The sequence below is a fragment of the Thalassophryne amazonica genome, chromosome 8 (assembly GCF_902500255.1).
Source record: "Thalassophryne amazonica chromosome 8, fThaAma1.1, whole genome shotgun sequence".
In the NCBI taxonomy this organism is placed as follows: Eukaryota; Metazoa; Chordata; class Actinopteri; order Batrachoidiformes; family Batrachoididae; genus Thalassophryne; species Thalassophryne amazonica.
In genome coordinates this window covers 61,003,795-61,025,901 of record NC_047110.1, presented here as the reverse complement: position 1 = coordinate 61,025,901, position 22,107 = coordinate 61,003,795, and the positions used below count along the sequence as shown (strand labels likewise).

General features: G+C 41.0%; 1 protein-coding gene across 1 annotated transcript in view; it reads right to left on the bottom strand.

Moving 5' to 3' along the window:
• stra6 (signaling receptor and transporter of retinol STRA6) overlaps nucleotides 1–21,833 on the bottom strand; it is a 77,082-nt gene extending 55,249 nt beyond the window's left edge. Inside the window, exons 1-2 of the mRNA XM_034176440.1 lie at nucleotides 21,733–21,833; nucleotides 16,805–17,173 (exon numbers count right to left, since the gene is read on the bottom strand). Coding sequence (XP_034032331.1) covers nucleotides 16,805–16,872 — 68 coding nt within the window. The 5' untranslated portion in view covers nucleotides 16,873–17,173; nucleotides 21,733–21,833. The remainder of the gene's footprint in view (nucleotides 1–16,804; nucleotides 17,174–21,732) is intronic.
• Nucleotides 21,834–22,107: the final 274 nt, after the last annotated feature.

The window sequence follows — 22,107 nt, the reverse complement described above, 5'->3', positions numbered from 1 at the left end:
ACAGAATACAATGATTTGCAAATCATTTTCAACCTATATTCAATTGAATACACCACAAAGACAAGATATTTAATGTTCAAACTGATAAAATTTATTGTTTTTGTGTAAATATTTGCTCATTTTGAAATGGATGCCTGCAACACGTTTCAGAAAAGCTGGGACAGTGGTATGTTTACCACTGTGTTACATCACCTTTCCTTCTAACAACACTCAATAAGGGTTTGGGAACTGAGGACACTAATTGTTGAAGCTTTGTAGGTGGAATTCTTTCCCATTCTTGCTTGATATACTCAACAAAAATATAAACGCAACACTTTTGGTTTTGCTCCCATTTTGTATGAGATGAACTCAAAGATCTAAAACTTTTTCCACATACACAATATCACCATTTCCCTCAAATATTGTTCACAAACCAGTCTAAATCTGTGATAGTGAGCACTTCTCCTTTGCTGAGATAATCCATCCCACCTCACAAGTGTGCCATATTAAGATGCTGATTAGACACCATGATTAGTGCACAGGTGTGCCTTAGACTGCCCACAATAAAAGGCCACTGAAAGGTGCAGTTTTATCACACAGCACAATGCCACAGATGTTGCAAGATTTGAGGGAGCGTGCAATTGGCATGCTGACAGCAGGAATGTCAACCAGAGCTGTTGCTCGTGTATTGAATGTTCATTTCTCTACCAAAAGCCGTCTCCAAAGGCGTTTCAGAGAATTTGGCAGTACATCCAACCAGCCTCACAATCGCAGACCACGTGTAACCACACCAGCCCAGGACCTCCACATCCAGCATGTTCACCTCCAAGATCGTCTGAGACCAGCCACTCGGACAGCTGCTGAAATAATCGGTTTGCATAACCAAAGAATTTCTGCACAAACTGTCAGAAATCGTCTCAGGGAAGATCATCTGCATGCTCGTCGTCCTCATCAGGGTCTCGACCTGACTCCAGTTCGTCGTCGTAACCGACTTGAGTGGGCAAATGCTCACATTCGCTGGCGTTTGGCATGTTGGAGAGGTGTTCACTTCATGGATGAATCCCGGTTCACACTTTTCAGGGCAGATGGCAGACAGCGTGTGTGGCGTCGTGTGGGTGAGCAGTTTTCTGATGTCAATGTTGTGGATCGAGTGGCCCATGGTGGCGGTGGGGTTATGGTATGGGCACGCGTCTGTTATGGACGAAGAACACAGGTGCATTTTATTGATGGCATTTTGAATGCACAGAGATACCGTGACGAGATCCTGAGGCCCATTGTTGTGCCGTACATCCAAGAACATCACCTCATGTTGCAGCAGGATAATGCACGGCCCCATGTTGCAAGGATCTGTACACAATTCTTGGAAGCTGAAAATGTCCCAGTTCTTGCATGGCCGACATACTCACCGGACATGTCACCCATTGAGCATGTTTGGGATGCTCTGGACCGGCGTATACGACAGTGTGTACCAGTTCCTGCCAATATCCAGCAACTTCGCACAGCCATTGAAGAGGAGTGGACCAACATTCCACAGGCCACAATTGACAACCTGATCAACTCTATGCGAAGGAGATGTGTTGCACTGCATGAGGCAAATGGTGGTCACACCAGATACTGACTGGTATCCCCCCCAATAAAACAAAACTGCACCTTTCAGAGTGGCCTTTTATTGTGGACAGTCTAAGGCACACCTGTGCACTAATCATGGTGTCTAATCAGCATCTTGGTATGGCACACCTGTGAGGTGGGATGGATTATCTCAGCAAAGGAGAAGTGCTCACTATCACAGATTTAGACTGGTTTGTGAACAATATTTGAGGGAAATGGTGATATTGTGTATGTGGAAAAAGTTTTAGATCTTTGAGTTCATCTCATACAAAATGGGAGCAAAACCAAAAGTGTTGCGTTTATATTTTTGTTGAGTGTACGACTTCAGTTGTTCAACAGTCCAGGGTTTCCGTTGTTGTATTTTGCACTTCATAATGCGCCATACATTTTCAAAGGGCGACAGCTCTGGACTGCAGGCAGGCCAGTCTAGTACCCGCACTCTTTTACTATAAAGCCATGCTGTTGTAACCCGTGCAGAATGTAGCTTGGCATTGTCTTGATGAAAAAAGTAGGGACGTCCCTGAAAAAGATGTTGCTTGGATGACAGCATGTGTTGCTTCAAAATCCGGATGTACCTTTCAGCAATGATGGTGCCATAACAGATGTTTAAATTGCCCATGCCATGGTCACAATCTGGATGGTGTTTTTCCTCTTTTGTCCAGACGACACAACGTCCATGATTTCCAAAAACAATTTGAAATGTGGACTCATTAGACCACAGCACACGTTTCCACTTTGCGTCTGTCCATTTCAAATGAGCTCGGACCCAGAGAAGGCGGTGTTTCTGGATGTTGTTGATGTATGGCTTTCGCTTTACATGGTAGAGTTTTAACTTGCACTTGTAGATGTAGCGCCGAACTATGTTAACTGACAATGGTTTTCTGAAGTGTTCCTGAGCCCACACAGTAAGATCCTTTACACAATGATGTCAGTTTTTAATGCAGTGCCGCCTGAGGGATCCAAGGTTACCGGCATTCAATGTTGGTTTTCGGCCTTGCCGCTTATGTGTAGAAGGTTCTCCAGATTCTCTGAATCTTCTGATTATATTATGGACTGCAGATGATGGAATCCTCAAATTCCTTGCAATTGAACATTGAGAAACATTGTTCTTGAACTCTTGGACTATTTTTTCACGCAGTTGTTCACAAAGTGGTGATCCTCGCCCTGTCTTTGCTTGTGAATGGCTGAGCCTTTTGGGGATGCTCCTTTTATACCTAATCATGACACTCACCTGTTTCCAATTCGGTGTTCTTTTAGCATTCATCAACTTTCCCAGTCTTTTGTTGCCCCGTCCCAACTTTTTTGAAACGTGTTGCAGGCATCCATTCCAAAATGAGCAAATATTTGCACAAAAACAAACAAGTCTATCAGTTTGAACATTAAATATCTTGTCTTTGTCCTGTATTCATTTGAATATAGGTTGAAGAGGATTAGTAAATTACTGTATTCTGTTTTTGTTTACATTTTACACAATGTGTAAATGTGGTTAAAACAGGCTTCTTAATGTTTCATCCTGTTTAACAAGACATGTAGGTAGAGTACATGATAATACTTTTCATACCAAAATTAATCTACTTTAGTAATGGTCTTATGTCAAATGTGGGACTTTGTTCATTTACCAATGCCTTTGGTTTTTAGCGATCATTAATAAACAGCCACAATGAGCTCAGACAGGCGTCAAACAGTATAAAAATATTTGATTCATGATACTTCTCATCCAGATTTTAACGTTCAATGGACAGATTTAAAAATGAAATGGTCTTGGAGCCAATAAGATAATTATTAATGGTGGTATATTGTGCTGAATCACCTTTTATGTAACATCCCCAAAGTCCCACAATTCTGAATGTTTTCACAGATATTCTCCTGACTGAAGATGAATTTATGTCACAGCTTGTATAACACCTCTGTGACATATGTAACAGAAATAACCCAAATCATCTTATTTTATATGTGAATATTAAACACACACACACACACACACACACAAATTGATATAGCACTTTTCCATCTGAAAATCACTAAGGGCCCTTGGGCAAGGTCCTTAATCCTCAGTTGCTCCCAGTGTGAATAAGTTGGTTAATTTATTGTGGGACCATTTTCTTTTGATCAGCATTTTGCTTGTAAAGGTTCCCGGATGAAACCTTCTTCCACAGCTTTCCACCTGTAATTTATGTAGCTTGAGTGGAAATCTTTCTGTTGTATGCTGCCATCTAGTGGAGGTATTACTGCGTGAATTAATCAGCTAACAACAAATACATACAACTGTCTTGCTATGTATTTACTGAATGGGTCGCCTTAATCATTATCAGAAAAATTGCCCCTTCTGAGAAATTTTTCAGAAGCCGCCACTACATCGGAGGACAGATGAGTCCCATTACATGAGTGATTCTGCGCATGCATGCAATGCTACTTCATACAGACAATGTACTACTCTATCATTACTACGGTAATTACAACACTTTTCCATAAAGCTAAAATGTATCTGTTAACATCTCAAATAATGCTGCAAAGTTAATCGCATTTTCATCATCATCGTGATATCTGCATGCACAATAAACACACTGCAAAAGATTGCCTGGGGTGCAATGAACAAAAAATAAAATAATTTTATTTAATACGCCATGGCATGAGGCAAGATTGACTGCTGTCATCAAAATACTAAACAATGATATTGCACATTGCAGGTTTTCCTCATATCGTGCAGGCCTAATTTCAAAACTGTCTCCTGCTGAAGAGTGAGGCAAGCTTAACATAGGATTTATGTTGCAGTGGAGAATCAGAACGAGGTTTCTGCTCAGAGAAAGGTAGGTCCTTCTCACTGCATAGGGATGAGTATCGGGAACCGTTCTTTTCGGGTATCGTTAAGAAATGATTTGATCCATCGACATCAAAAGCCTTTTTGCTTAACAATTCTCTTATCGGTCGTTCAGAGTGGACGTTGTTTTTGGGGGTGTTTGTCAGGAAAATCATCATTTCTCTGCATTAATTACAGACCCTGCAGTGGGTCTGTAATCAACCGTTTCTGCAGCGCGGCTTTGCTTTGAACCTTGAATCAATGAAGCAGTGCTTCGATCTGCTATTTCATTGGTTCTTTGTTTTATTTCGCTTTATCTTAACTTTTCCCCGCTAAAACCCTAAAGAGCATACTGTCTGTGAGTAATATTTACCTTTTTTATGTTAAACCGACCTGTTATGGTCTTCTGAAACAGTTGATAGATGTTTTTTATAACTTAAAAACAGGACAGATTCCAACGCATTAGCATGTCCATGGCGTTTTCATTGTTAAAGTTAGCATTAAGCTGTTCGCATCTCAGCACGTTTGTGTACATTTGTTTTCTGTATAATAATTAATGGCTCAGCGTTTGTTGTAAAAGAGTCAAATGTATTACAAATTGTAATATTTTTTTAATTTATTTTTATTTATATATCAATAATAATAATAATAATAGAAACAACAACAACAGTAACAGTAATAATAACTAATAATGCTACAATCTAATTTTAGAGAAAGAGACAAGAAGAACCTGATAAAACAAAACACAACAGAAACGATAAAACCAATTAACAATGAACATAAATAAATAAATAAATATAGAAATAAATAACTGTTTCCTGTGAATACCTAGTGACTCTTACACCTCCACTTCATCCCTGTTTTATTTAAGTTTAATGACAGTTTGTTTCGGTCAAACCATATTTTCAATTTATTCATTTCTTCAGTGATTTCGTCCAGAACTATCTACCAAGCTAGAAAACTGCTGCATCCTAGTAAGAGCAGAATATTACTGGAATGAATTTGAATAAGGAAAGTTGTTTTTTTTTCTCACCAAAATGGATGCTGCACTCACCGCAGTTCATTGTCTGGAATAGTCCCAGATTGCATTTCAGAGCTTCTAGAATTCAAAACTTTTCATGTGAGTGGTGTTGGGGGTAATTTTGGGTTTCAGCTTTTTTGTTTTCACCACATTCATCCCTGAATATGTCAATCATGAGTCACTTTTGTGTGGATTAAAGTCACTAACTGGGACTCCTGTCTTGTTGCGAGAAAGAAACGAGAATTGTTCTCCGTTCTGTTCCCATAGCTCCAAACACTGCGCGGCTCTCTGCCGAGTCGAGTTAGAACGATAGAGTCCAATCGGAATTAATAACTTTAAAGCGAAACACCGTTTAAATCAAAATGACACCTCTTTCTAAACGTTGTAATACAAACAATAAACTGCAATCGATCAAAACGTTTTTTTTCTGCCCAAAATGAGACATCCTGCGCTGACGTGCAGCAGCCAGCTGAGTTCAGCTCAGAAGTATGTAGACACATTCATGGCAAAATGTCTGAAACTAAATGCTTTTGACAAAAACTACAGATTTTATTTATTTTTATTTATGGCCAGAGATCAAGGATCCAGTGACCAATTTAATATGTTGTTGACACAGAAAACCTGTAAAGCCTACTTTTAGTACACAGAAATTTCACAAGATGTATCGATAAGGGAACTGATAAGGAATTGGATCGATAAGCAGAATCGATAATGGCACAGATATATAATAAAATCATCCCTAATCCCACATGTCAGAACCAAAATCAGAATATTTTTAATTGTCAAAAACAAACAGATAACAGACAGACACAAACTAAGTTAAAAATAAAAAGTTTAAAAACTATATAGGTATTGCACATTAGAATATTGCACATCTGTATTAAGTGTTCAAGTATTAGGTTTGTTCAGCATTGAGTGCAATGACAGCTCTGGGGTAAAAACTGGTCTTCAGTCTGTTTGTTTTGGACATGATGTCCACCGTCATCTACTTTTGCTGCATTGATATAGGTCATAGGTCTGTGATGAAAAAAGCGGTCCTTTTTATTTTTTCAAAAAATAAATGGATTTGATTCATATGTTTTTACGTCAGACATGCTTGAACCCTCGTGCGCATGCGTGAGTTTTTTCACGCGTGTCGGTGACATCATTCGCCTGTGGGCAGGCCTTGAGTGAGGAGTGCTCCACCCCGCCCGTCGGAATCTCTTTGTCTGAATAGCCGCTGCGGACGGCGCGCGTTGCTTTATCAACATTTTTTCTGGACCTGTGAGGGATATCCGAGTGGACACTATTCGAGAAATTAAGCTGGTTTTCGGTGAAAAGTCTAACGGCTGATGAGAGATTATGGGGTGTTTCTGTCGCTGTAAGGACTTCCCACAGAGCAGGACGTTGTGCAGCGCTTCCAGGCGCCGTCGTCGGCCTGTTTCGACCTGAAAACATCCTAATTTAAGGCTTAATTCACGGAGGACGTCGTGAGAGAACAGAGAAGATTCAGAAGAGGCCGGCATGAGGACTTTATGCGGACATTCCACTGTTTAAGGACATTTTTTAATGAAAGACGTGCACGCAAATTCGCCGAGTCGTTTCCGTGACGACTCCGCGAATCTGTGTGCGCCGCGACAGGAAAAACACCTCCGTGTTGAAAACCATTTGTAAAATTCAGGCGGCTTTTGATGGCTTTCAACAAGTGAGTAACTGAGAAATTGTTTAACAGCTTGGGCATGTTCCAACTTGCCCGTTAAGGTTTCCAACGGAGGTGTTTTTCCTGTCGCGACCCCCCGCGGTCGGGTCCGGCCCGACATGCGACTCTGCCCGCACGTTCTTTCATTACAAAATGTCTGTTAACAATGGAATGTCCGAATAAACTCCTCATGCCGACTTCTTCTGAAAGTTCTCTGTTCTCTGACGACTTCCTGGGTCCACAGAGCCTGAAATGTGGAAGTTTTCAATTTGAAATGGTGAGACGCTGCCGCCTCGAAGTGCAGATCGCCGTCAGGCACCATGGGCCGTACTTACGGCGACACTACCAGACCAAAATCTCTCATCAGCCGTTAAAATGTTTACCGAAAACCAGCTGAATTTATCGAATGGTGTCCACTCAGTTGTGCCTTACAGTTTTTGAAAAAATTTTGATCAAACAAAGCAGCAGTCTCTGAGCCATTCATAAACAATGAAAAAATGACGAGAGGGTGGGCGACTCCTCACTCAAAGACTGCCCACAGGCGAATGACGTAACCGACAGGCGTGAAAAAACTCTTGCATGCCCACGAGGGTTCAAGCATGTCTGACGTGATTCAAATCCATATGGTTTTTGAAAAAAATAATAAGGTCCGTTACTTTTATCACAGACCTCGTACATGTGCATGATATCTATGCTTTTGCCAGAGCATGAGAGCAGAGTGGTGTGATGACAATTTCCGCTCATCGCTCATGAAATGGCTGTACATTGCCCTGCTCACAGCCACTGCAGATCACACTCCTCACCGCTCAATCCAAAACAGAAAACAATCAGAATTGTATTTTAATTTTAGTTTAAAATGTAGCCTGGTATCCAAATCAGTGAGTAGCCAAATTCACATTCAAGCAAAAGCAGAAATCATTTATTTGAAGATGCTCAAAAAAAAAAAAAAAAAAAAAAAAATCAAAGCCATCTGTAAAAATATGCATGGTGTACTGCTCCGGTATATGAAAGTGGATAAGGTGAAGCTCCACTTTTTTTTTATAATATGCTGCGCCACACTCCAGCCAAAATCCTTACACTCTCCTCCTGTTCTACTCACATGTTCAGACTTTTGCTAAATATTACCCACCTCTCTGCACAAATTAAATCAGACTATTCTCTGTTTTAGATTGCGATCCATTCCAATGTCACAATTTTATAAACATGTTCACAAATTTTCCAATTCCACACACGTTTCTACGTTGCTACTTTCACCACCACTTACACCTGATATCAAGCTGAAATTGGGTATCTGATTATGCTTTCAGCCCAAAATATAATCATTTGGGTGTCATATATCTGCAATTGGAGACCGTTCTTACACCTCATTACACCATCACACATTGGTATCAGGACTGTCTGAAGCTGGAAACATTACTGCTGATTTCAAAGATTTGCATTTAAACGGACATGTATCAGCATGAAACAGGAAATCAACAATGAGTGCATTCCTGTTATTGTACAGTAGAAAAGAGTAGTAACTACAACTCATCTGCTGAAATAGCTAATACACCTTAAGTGCTTCAAGATGGGAGGTGTTCAAAAACTTGAAATGAGCATAAAGAGGTTTCATAACAAATACAATCATATTTCAATATTAGTGTGTTACGTGTCCAAACAATGTATAAATTAGTACTGTGGCACTCAGGATAGTAGACTCTGGTGTTAAAACAGATCATTACTAAACTTAAGGTCCTGCCAACATTAATGTGCAAGTGCCTTAACTGAAAAGGGAGGTGGTGTAATCAAAAGCACTGGCAACATAAATCAAAAATTTCATGAAACTGTTTGAAAATGAATTTGTAAATATTGCAGCTTATGGTGTTTTTGGTTGTATCTTTCCATAGTCTTTGTTTAACATATCTTTTAATTTTGCTTAATACGGTGCAGCCGAGAAGTATTCACATTGCTTCACCTTTTCCACATTTTTTATGTTACAGCCTTCCTCCAAAATTGATGAAATTCTACAAATAATACCCCATAATGACAATGTGAAAAAGTTTTCTTTTTTTCTTTAGATTTTGCAAATTTATTAAAAATAAAAACTAAGACATCACATTTACATAGGTATTCACATCCTTTGCCACAAAGCTCCAAATTGAGCTCAGGTGCATCCTGTTTCCACAGCTTCACTGGAGACCACCTGGGGTAAATTCAGTTGATTGAACATGATTTGGAAAGGCGTGTCTCCATATAAGGTCTCATAGTTGGCAGTGCATGTCAGAGCATAAACCAAGCATGAAGTCCAAGGATTTGTCTGAGACAGGATTGTCTCGAGGCACAAATCTGGGGAAGGGTACAGAAAACATTTATGCTGCTTTGAAGGTCCCAATGAGCACAGTGGCCTCCATCATCTGTAAATGGAAGAAGTTCAGATCCACCAGGACTCTTCCTAGAGCTGGCTGCCTGTCTAAACTGAGCGATCAGGGGAGAAGGGCCTTATACCCCCGTCATACATAGCTGGAATCACGCAGAGTGGCATCAGATTTATGAATTGGCACACATTGGAAAAGTGTTGGATTTTAGTTCCAAAACGTTCTGACAGCCATCTGGGGAAGTCAACACAGTTGGTCAAAGTTGGCCGGCGGCCCCGAGTGTGATGCACATGTTCAAAACCCTCTGGGCACCGTTGAGATGGGAAACCTATCCGATGGCGGTCCATGTGTAATCTGACGACCATCTGACCACAATTTACATATTCTGACGGCATCAAAACAGCATCTGAAATGATATGATCACAGTTGATTGAGCTCTGAGATCGATCGCTCACAGCAAAGCCTGCCAATATGCTGTGCCACATTCCACTAGACCCCGGCCAAGGAGGCGAAGGAAATGTTGTAAAGTAATAACATATGTGGCACTGTGCTCGCATAAGAGGCTTGGTACAGTCGCAACGCAGCTGAACGGGATGTCACTGCTGTAGCGCATGTATTATTACACATACACCTCCTACGTCTGTAGCAGGTATGATGTGGAAATGTTTGCCCAGCACATGATGACATAAATAAACATGTAACTCACCTCCAGTACCACACACTGCACAGCGCAGCGCAGACAACTGGTCAAGTCCCTTTCACCTGGTTGCGCTGTGTGCTGGTAACGTTGATCAGATAACAAAAGCATAATCCACCTCAGGTATAAATAAATCCCATGTGCCAAACCACAACAATAATCCAACTACAGCTGTGTTAAGATGCGTATCAAGTAAAATGACAACAAAGAAGAGTTTAAAAAAACAGAAAAGAGAAGCTCCACTGGCTGCATTTCATCTGAAAGTTGCGCACATGTGGGAAGTTGACGCACTGCCAGCACAGTTCAACAGCAGTTACGGAGTCCAGCCGGACAAATAAAATATAGCAGTACAAGTATATACTGATCAAACACCTAAAGGGATTTTTCACCGAACTAACAGCAGGCGATCACTGACAGTTGTTAACCTGTTTGTGCGCTCTCTGGAAGGACAGCTCCTGTGCTCACATGCACATGTGCGCTCCACGTGCACACACGGAGTGGCTGGGACAACGTTTATGAACACATATACACGCAGCTGAGCGAGCATTTCGGCCACACACTCGCACACTTTTGATCACTTGTTCTACACACGCAGGTGTGAACACGCGCGCAGCTGAGTGGACACATACTCATCACTTGGATCATCTGTTTTATGTGCGGACACGCCCGCACTGCATCATGTGAGACACACTGATGAGAGATCAGTTTAGCGCTGGGAATGTGAGGACAAGCAGAGATTTGATTATGTGGGTGAGTAAGTTGGTGAGTGAGTGACAGCTCCAATGTCGGTGCCGTCTGATAGTGTTCTGTGTCATCTGACTGTTGTCTGAAATATGTTTGGGCTGCATCCTGCAGGTGTGCATGGGGCAGTCCGGATGCGTTCGTTCTCAGCTGATCACACCTCTTTTCCTCCCGACTGCGTTGGATTATGGCAATATTTGCCGTGTTGGAATGGTTCCTCCACATTCTTGCTATCTGTAATGGGGGCATTAGTCAGGGAGCTGACCAAGAACATGATGGTCACTCTGTCAGAGCACCAACATTCCTCTGTAGAGAGAGGAGAACCTTTCAGAAAGACAACCATCTCTGCAGCAATTCACCGATCAGGCCTGTATGGCAGAGTGTCCAGACGGAAGCCACTCCTTACTAATAGGAATCTCAGACCATGAGAAACAAAATTCTCTGGTCTAATGAGACAAAGATTGAACTCTTTGACATGAATTCCAGGCTCATGTTTGGAGGAAACCATCCCTTCAGTGAAGCATGGTGGTTGCAGCATCATGCTGTGGGGATGTTTTTCAGTGGAAGGAACTGGGAGACTAGTCAGGATTAAGGGAAAGATTAATGCAGCAATGTACAGAGACATCCTGGGTAAAAACCTGCTCCTGTGCACTCTTGGGGATGGTTCATCTTTCAGCAGCATGACCCTAAGCACACAGCAAAGATATCAAAAGAGTGGCTTCAGGACAAGTTTGTGAATGTCCTTGAGTGGTCCAGCCAGAGCCCAAACCTGAATCTGATTGAACATTTCTGGAGAGATCTGAAAATGACTGTTTACAGATGCTCCCCATCCAACCTTGAGCTTGACAGGTGGTGCAAAGAGGAATGGGCAAAACTGTCCAAAGATAGGTGCACCAAGATTGTGTCATCATAGTCAAGAAGACTTGAGGCTGTGACTGCTGCCAAAGGTGCATCAAGTACTGCGTGTGAGTGAATGCTTATGTACATGTAATTTCTGAGTTTTTTATTTTGAATAAATTTGCGAAAAATTCAAAAAACTTTTTTCATGTTGTCATTATGGGGTGTTGTGAGTAGAAATGTGAGGGAAAAAAATGAATTTACTCCATTTTGGAGTAACGCTGTAACAAAACAAAAAATGAAGCGCTGTGAATACTTTCCAGATGCACGGTACTTTGAGGACAAATATAAATCACTGAAAAGAGGAGACATAAACCAACAAATATGACCATTGACAAAACATAGCATCAAATAGGTTTGATAAGTGTGTGAGTTACATTCCAGAAATAGAGAGAAGTGATGGTCTCGACCCTACAGGGTAGTGAAGCATTCTCTAAGACAAAGGACATTTGCTTTATCCTCTGTGATATCTGAGGGCATTATTGCAAAATAATTACGCTTTCAGTGACGGAAGCACTTTTTTCTACCAAAATTCAAGGCAATAACAATGGGTCATGTATCTAAATAAGCCCTATTCAGGTCCTGAGAGCTGTTGGGCTTATGCCTGCACTTGTGTATTAATGGGGTGGTAGAACTTCATCTGTGTCTAGAAAACGTCATGATGACAATTTATGATTTAAGAGAGCAACCTCTGCTGCACACATGACACGACCCAGGCAATGCACCGACAATAAACAACAGGTGAGTTTTATTAATGTCATGAATTAATCTATTACAGGTGAAGAAGATCAGGGTGTGGCATGAGGAACAGATCTGGGTGATGTTACTTTAAGTACTGATGACCAAACAAAAATGAGATCACACATAAACAGGCAGAAACAGTACTGTCACTGTGGGTGTAATATACATATACTGTAGTCTTCTTGAAATGGGTCATAAACTGGATTAACGTCTTTGTGCAACACCAGTTACCACAATTCTACTTTTTGTCTAATTGTTGCAGAGGGATTTTGGGAATAAATTGCTGAAATTCCAAGTTTCTATTTTAATAAAACATTTTTTCCCTAAGGTTTACAGTAAACACCTGCTTTGACCTCTCACCCAACAATATCTCAGCATACCTACACTGCCACTGTAGACTGAAACCAGAATTTGTGTTTAAATTATTCAAAGGACACCTTTCTATTTGCTGAAATTGAACATTTCTCCTTAAAGTCAATGAAAAATTCCTGTCTGACCTTTGACCCCAATGGAAAAATCAAAACCTTGCTGGGCTTCATTGATAATTGGCAAAGCTTCTGGGGAAAACCTGGTCTTGTTAGGAGAGACGGCATCCATCCCACTTTAGAGGGAGCAGCTCTCATTTCTAGAAATCTGGCCAATTTTTTGGGATCCTCCAAACTGTGACTGTCTAGCGTTGGGACCAGGAGGCAGAGCTGTGGTCTTATACACCTCTCTGCAGCTTCTCTCCCCCTGCCATCCCCCTATTACCCCATCCCCGTAGAGACGGTGCCTGCTCCCAGACCACCAATAACTAGCAAAAATCTATTTAAGCATAAAAATTCAAAAAGAAAAATAATATAGCACCTTCAATTGCACCACAGACTAAAACAGTTAAATGTGGTCTATTAAACATTAGGTCTCTTTCTTCTAAGTCCCTGTTGGTAAATGATATAATAATTGATCAACGTATTGATTTATTCTGCCTAACAGAAACTTGGTTACAGCAGGATGAATATGTTAGTTTAAATGAGTCAACACCCCCGAGTCACACTAACTGTCAGAATGCTCGTAGCACGGGCCGGGGCGGAGGATTAGCAGCAATCTTCCATTCCAGCTTATTAATTAATCAAAAACCTAGACAGAGCTTTAATTCATTTGAAAGCTTGTCTCTTAGTCTTGTCCATCCAAATTGGAAGTCCCAAAAAACCAGTTTTATTTGTTATTATCTATCGTCCACCTGGTCGTTACTGTGAGTTTCTCTGTGAATTTCCAGACCTTTTGTCTGACTTAGTGCTTAGCTCAGATAAGATAATTATAGTGGGCGATTTTAACATCCACACAGATGCTGAGAATGACAGTCTCAACACTGCATTTAATCTATTATTAGACTCTATCGGCTTTGCTCAAAAAGTAAATGAGTCCACCCACCACTTTAATCATATTTTAGATCTTGTTCTGACTTATGGTATGGAAATAGAAGACTTAACAGTATTCCCTGAAAACTCCCTTTTGTCTGATCATTTTTTAATAACATTTACATTTACCCTGATGGACTACCCTGCAGTGGGGAATAAGTTTCATTACACTAGAAGTCTTTCAGAAAGCGCTGTAACTAGGTTTAAGGATATGATTCCTTCTTTATGTTCTCTAATGTCATATACCAACACAGAGCAGAGTAGCTACCTAAACTCTGTAAGGGAGTTAGAGTATCTTGTCAATAGTTTTACATCCTCATTGAAGACAACTTTGGATGCTGTAGCTCCTCTGAAAAAGAGAGCTTTAAATCAGAAGTGTCTGACTCCGTGGTATAACTCACAAACTCGTAGCTTAAAGCTGATAACCCGTAAGTTGGAGAGGAAATGGCGTCTCACTAATTTAGAAGATCTTCACTTAGCCTGGAAAAAGAGTTTGTTGCTCTATAAGAAAGCCCTTCGTGAAGCTTGGACATCTTTCTACTCATCACTAATTGAAGAAAATAAGAACAACCCCAGGTTTCTTTTCAGCACTGTAGCCAGGCTGACAAAGAGTCAGAGCTCTATTGAGCTGAGTATTCCATTAACTTTAACTAGTAATGACTTCATGACTTTCTTTGCTAACAAAATTTTGACTATTAGAGAAAAAATTACTCATAACCATCCCAAAGATGTATCGTTATCTTTGGCTGCTTTCAGTGATGCCGGTATTTGGTTAGACTCTTTCTCTCCGATTGTTCTGTCTGAGTTATTTTCATTAGTTACTTCATCCAAACCATCAACATGCTTATTAGACCCCATTCCTGCCAGGCTGCTCAAGGAAGTCCTACCATTATTTAATGCTTCAATCTTAAATATGATCAATCTATCTTTGTTAGTTGGTTATGTACCACAGGCCTTTAAGGTGGCAGTAATTAAACCATTACTTAAAAAGCCATCACTTGACCCAGCTATCTTAGCTAATTATAGGCCAATCTCCAACCTTCCTTTTCTCTCAAAGATTCTTGAGAGGGTAGTTGTAAAACAGCTAACTGATCACCTGCAGAGGAATGGTCTATTTGAAGAGTTTCAGTCAGGTTTTAGAATTCATCATAGTACAGAAACAGCATTAGTGAAGGTTACAAATGATCTTCTTATGGCTTCGGACAGTGGACTTATCTCTGTGCTTGTTCTGTTGGACCTCAGTGCTGCTTTTGATACTGTTGACCATAAAATTTTATTACAGAGATTAGAGCATGTCATAGGTATTAAAGGCATTGCGCTGCGGTGGTTTGAATCATATTTGTCTAATAGATTACAGTTTGTTCATGTAAATGGGGAATCTTCTTCACAGACTAAAGTTAATTATGGAGTTCCACAAGGTTCTGTGCTAGGACCAATTTTATTCACTTTATACATGCTTCCCTTGGGCAGTATTATTAGACGGTATTGCTTAAATTTTCATTGTTACGCAGATGATACCCAGCTTTATCTATCCATGATGCCAGAGGATACGCACCAATTAGCTAAACTGCAGGATTGTCTTACAGACATAAAGACATGGATGACCTCTAATTTCCTGCTTTTAAACTCAGATAAAACTGAAGTTATTGTACTTGGCCCCACAAATCTTAGAAGCATGGTGTCTAACCAGATCGTTACTCTGGATGGCATTTCCCTGATCTCTAGTAATACTGTGAGAAATCTTGGAGTTATTTTTGATCAGGATATGTCATTCAAAGCGCATATTAAACAAATATGTAGGACTGCCTTTTTGCATTTACGCAATATCTCTAAAATCAGAAAGGTCTTGTCTCAGAGTGATGCTGAAAAACTAATTCATGCATTTATTTCCTCTAGGCTGGACTATTTCAGGACAGGTTGTCCTAAAAGTTCCCTAAAAAGCCTTCAGTTGGTTCAGAATGCTGCAGCTAGAGTACTGACGGGGACTAGCAGGAGAGAGCATATCTCACCCGTGTTGGCCTCCCTTCATTGGCTTCCTGTTAATGCTAGAATAGAATTTAGAATTCAGACACCCTCTCTACTTTTAAGATTAGGCTTAAAACTTTCCTTTTCGCTAAGGCTTATAGTTAGGGCTGGATCGGGTGACCCTGGACCATCCCTTGGTTATGTTGCTTTAGACGTAGACTGTGTTTCATAATTATTGTATGGCCTTGCCTTGCAATGTGGAGCGCCTTGGGGCAACTGTTTGTTGTGATTTGGCGCTATACAAGAAAAAAGTTGATTGATTGATTGATAGTTTAAGCAAGAGTTCAGAGAAACTATTCTGGTGAAAAGATACCCTTAAGAGAATGTAAAAGATCATAGTTCATAACCCATTTTTGAACTTATTGTGATGTAAAGCAGAAGATAAATGTTTTTGTATGTTAGGAATAATTTTTCACTCAAACCAAACCTATACATTTCCAGAAATTTGTGTAGAGCATTTTGTGGCAACATGGGTACTGCACTACAGGAAATTTTACCTTGGTTCTATTATATCAGTTTGGACACCAACCTGCATTCCTGAAGCATGAAAATGAAATGGCTTCGGCTATAATATGACAAGTGAAGTGAAACTGATGCTTGGACTGAATGGATACGAAAACTGAGCAACAAAAGATTGACGCAGTGTGCCAAGTGTCATTTGATACCCTGAGAAGCTTGACGTCAAAGTTGTCATGCATATCATTTATGAAACTTATTTTTAGAGCACTGATTCCTCAGACAAATAATGTCCCTTTACACAAATAAACTACAGCAAATGGAATACATTCAGGATAAACATCACCTAAAATTATCGTTACACTTTAAGAAATAAAAAAGAAGAAGAAGAAGTATTACTACAGTGGACTTACTCTGCTTCAGGTTTGGCCGGCGCATTCACATCTGGGTACTCATAGTCCAACAGAGCATCTTCATCCATTGTGCAGTTTCTTTTTCAAGTTGAAAAATATTTGGGAGTACTTTAAGTGTTCTGACACGATCTAGAAATGCACTGTTCTTCAAGGGAAAATGTGTTTCCTCATTCAAAACTTCCTGCTGCTGCTGTAGCGTCTTTGTTTTCTTGTGTTTGGTCTTCTCCCTCTCATGCACTGTTTCTGTCCTTCTCAGGCTTTATCAGGGTGTCCTGCCCTCACTGTGGAGTTGAGAGATGTGACTGCAGTGTGCTGGCTCCGCTCTGCAAAGGCCTTCTTTCAGCTCAGGACTGCCACCACACTGGGAGACTGGGGAGGGGGGGGGAGGGCAGTGTGTGAAAGAAAGCAAAAATGAGGAGATCTGAGCAACCAGTCTGTAACACTACCTGCAGCTTACTGGGATTATGATTGCTTTCGTAGTTGTGTTATTGGACCTGTAGCTGCTGTTAAAGGGGTCAGGTATGCAGAGTTACAAAACTTCAGACTGTGTGGGCAGCTGGCACAGATGAGTCTTTCTTGTTAGACTGATAATTTGGAGTTATTCTATTATCTGTGGTCATGGTGTACACGTATGATATTGAAAGGTCACCAAAACAACAGTCAGGTTGCAGCTGCAACCAGAAACCATATACAACAAAATATTCAAAATGCATGTCAACACATTCATGCTGATCAGGGTTGGGTTGATTTGACTTTGTCTCCAGCAGATAAAATAAAGTGTTAAAACATTTTGTGCTTCATATTAATGGAAAAGTAACACAGTCAGTCAGTCTGTCTCTGCCTGATCTTGTCAGATCACAGAAGCTAAGCGGAATGGGTCCTGGTTAATACTTGGATGGGAGAACTCTTCAGAAGACCAGGCAAAACTAGACATACATTAAGAAGGGTTTGTGCCAAATCCCAATGACGATCTGTGCTGGATCTGCTGTGGCAACCCCATACAAAGTGGGAGCAGCCTACAGGACAACGCTAATGGTAAAGTAATATGTCTCTCCATCTTTTGAGCAAATGAAAGGTCTGGCTAACAAGCTTGCAAGCAGGTGGAGCCAGTCCAGTTGAATAGTGGAAATTATGGAAAACAACTTCATACATATCTCCTATGCAGCTGCCATGGAATCTTTTATTAGGAATCCAAGGCCTAACTGTTTTTGAGGTGAGGATTGGGAATCTTACATTGTAGAACACCTGTGACATGACAGATGCCATAGAGATGGCCACGCTGGACAAGGAGATGGCTGAGGAGCGAACAGAATCCCTTCAAGTGGAGGTTGACTCGTTGAAGTAGATGGTGAAGACCCTGATGGAGAGGAACCTTAACCTGGAGGAGAAAGTCAGGGAGCCCAGAGAAACCATCACTGATCTGGAGGCCATCAATAAGATGAATGATGAGCTCCAGGAGAATCCAAGGATCAGTACATGGAAGAGATGGTGGACACGGCAGATGCCATTGTGAATGTGACTGCATGCAAACTGCTGTGGAAGCAATCAGGGTGTAGAACTTGCCAAAAATGGACACAACTACACACCGGAAGTGTGGAAGTTTTTTCATGATAACACCATGGAAGTTGCCATGGATTACACGAGAGTCACAGATGTTCATTGAAAGAAGTGACAAAGCTGTAGTGTCATGACTGATCTTCTCCAGGTGGGCAAAGATCCTATTCTCCCAGTGTTACAAGCAATCTTCATTTCCATTTGTCTTCCCAACAATCTGGAAGACAGGACTTGTCCCTCTGTGGAAAAGGCCAAGGGGATGCCCATGTTTCACTGTTCAATGCAGACATGGCCTGGGTGTTGGGTTGGGTTTCCCAAATACTGGCAGCTATTCCAAGCTAGGCCTATATTTTTCAGAAGGTTTTTATATAATTTTGCTAACCAGCCATCCAACAAGCAAACAGAGGTACAGATGTTAAATGTATTTTTTTTATCAGGTGAGTGAAGCACTGAGCAGCCGATCTGCTGATCTTGTCAGATCTCAGAAGCTAAGCAGTGGTTAGGCCTAGTACTTGGATGGGAGACCTCTTTGGAACACCAGCGGCTGTGTGTGTTTCTCCAGGTTACACTGGAGTTGCGTCAGGAAGGGCATCCTGCGTAAAACTTGTGCCAAATACCAATGCGGATTGGGCTGTATCCGCTGTGGCGACCCCAAACAAAACAGGAGGTGCTGAATGGACAACACCAACGACATGAGTGAAGCAATGAATTATCTTTGAATTGCTTTTCTTTATTCAGTATTACCTATCCATAATTGTAAAACAATGATATAGAATAAAATATGCAATATCCTGTGCAACATGGTCCTGCATCAGGCTTAGCCTAAAGCCCAGTTTACACATAGATGGTTTTGTCGGCGGGCAGTATGTAGACCGCAGTTCGCGGTAGTTCCGGCTGTTTTCATGGTGGATAGGGGTGGAGCATTTCGCCGATGTTTTGGCCGCCGTACTATCCGCAAATACGCGGATAGAACGCCGCTAAATCCGCCCAATAAAGCATTGTTTTGACGCCGTAGCATCCGGCACACGTCAGGCAATGGGGGTTAATACCCAGTTCTATCCTTTACAATCGCAGGTTAAGACGCGCTTGAGAACGGCAGTGTTCTGCTGCCGCCGATAATGCCCTGTGTACCGCTGGATTTATCCAGGCAAATCCTGCGTTACTCCAGGAACTTTTGCATATAGGCACCGCCCCCAGAGTATAATAGGCTGAAGCCTCTGTCACTTCAGGGGGAGGGAGATCATCCTCAGCCTTTTCTTCTCCTTCCTTTCCCCCTCCACCACAGGGCTCCCCTCTGCTTCTGAACCAGACCTCTTGGTAAGTCCTTGCCGCTGCCAATTTTCTTTTAGAAGGCATACTGGAGCTTCTCTGCAAAAATATCTGGAGCTGGCCGCGAGTGAGAGGCCTGCATGCAGCGCGCTAGTGTTTTTATATTGACCGCTGCCTATCGGCCGTTTGGAACGCCGTTAACCGGGAGGTGGCGTTTAGAACGGCGTACTGTCCGCTAGCGCCACCATTTTGTCTGTCTCTGTCACCAGTTAAAACGCCCCTGAGGACGCCGATGTGGGCTCAATCGCCGTTTTACATGCCGTTGATTAGCGATACAACTCCGGCCGCCAATTACGGCGGTGTAAACTGCGGCACTACAGGAAGGGGCAGGATGAAATGGCGATTAAAAAGTATCAAACGCCGTTGTTCGCGTTGTCTCCATCGTCACGCGAATTCTCCGGGAGCGTTCCCGGAAATATTCGACATGTTGAATATTTTTTTCGAAGATTCCCGGTAAAGCCGGAACTAAGCCACGCCCTCTAGTGCCGGCGTTAACAACGCCGTGTGATCCTTAAGACGGCCAAAAACTCTTCCGGGACGCTTCCGGGAGCTCTTACCGTCTATGTGTAAACGGGGCTTAAGTGTCTTGAGACAAGCTTTACAACATCACCTGCAGGTTACTATATGCTCATTATGCAGGGATTACTGTCATGGAATGTTAAAAAGCAACAAAATATCACTGGTAACTAGGGATGGGTATTGATAAGATTTTATCAATATAAATGCCATTATTGATTTCACTTATCGATCCGATTCTTTATCGATTCCTTTATCAATACTTCTTGTGAATTGTCTGTGTACGAAAAGTAGTCTTTACAAGTTTTCTTTGTAAACAATATTTTATTGAGTCTTAAACTAAATAAATATGAAATTGTTCACTGGATCCTTGATCTCTGGACATAAATAAACTGTACATGGTGGATCCTTGTTCTCTTGACATAAAAGAAATAAAATCTGTAGTTTTTGTCAAAAGTATTTCCTTTCAGACATTAATGGCACAAATTCAATTCCATACCTCTGACCTGAGCTGAGCCGGCTGCGCTGCAAGTCAGCATCAATGTTCATAAACAACAGAATGTGTGGTGTTTGCATGTTCTCCCCATGTTTGGGTGGGTTTCCTCCGGGTGCTCTGGTTTCCTCCCAAATTTAAAGACATGCAGGTTAGATGGATTGGAAACTTTATAACTGCCCAGGTCTCCTTTGCAAAAGAGATCTTGATCTCAATGGGACTAACCCGGTTAAATAAAGGATAAATGAAAACTTCCCATCCTTCCAAAAAGATATTAAGCGTCACAAAAAAAAAAAAAATAAAATAAAAATAAAAATTGGGTCATAAACTTGATTCACACTTTCACATTTCACAGTGTAACACACCACAGGCCACAAATTACATACTTTTGAAGCTGTATTTTCACTTCTCGTGACAACAGAAGCTTCCAGCTCAGAGTCCACAAATAAGCTAGCTTGCAAGTAAGCTAGTTAGCATGCATGCACTTAAGTTTATAAGCACACTTGAAAGGCAAATTTAGAAAAAAAGATATAATTTACATATGTCATCAGGCTATTTAACTAATACCCCAGCTCAGTTTATAGACATTGTTAAATAAATTCCTTTAACTAACTAAACTGGTCACATATGATATAATCAGTGAGGTGTATACTATAAATATCAGGCACACTGTCATTAGCAACAAGGCTTCATAAATTGCATATAAACAGAAGGAATTCTTTACATATACCTCAGGTCAGACATGTCCCACGGTTCCACCTTACTATTTTAAAAAGTTTCCAGCAAATTATGTTAAAAAGATGCCCAGGACAGAATGTTTATATTTCTCCTCACCTCAGTTGGTCAGAATCCAACATTTAAAGATGATTATGTTGTTTTTAGCGAGATACTGAGAGAGATTTTGCTGACTCACTGACTATTATGTCTACGCGTGTCCTGTTTACTGCAGTGGGAAAAGCCTACTGGACAATACATTAACTCGATGTAACATTAAAGACATAGATGAAAGATCTGTGAAATTCAATCCGTGTCTTACCTGTTACTTTTGTGTGGCATTTGGTTTTGACAAATTTCCGGTGACTGTATCTTCTAAGTGTTTTGACCATGCACTCGTTTCCAAAGGTTCACTCAGTACATAGATAAAACAACAATGTGAAGTGTAGTGAGGACTTTGATCTCTCAGGAATATTATTAAACTCCTGCTGTGTGCAGAGGAACTGAGAGGAGTTGTGTAATATTTATGAGTAATACAATGAGGTCCAGCACAATTCAACACTGAGCAGAATTTCTGAAAATGTTCAGTTTTGGGAAACAGTAATACCACAATATATTATAAAATGCTGTAATGTTTGTAATTTATTGGTTTATAATTATTGTGTTTAAAAGCTGTATTTTAAAATGTGCTTTTTCT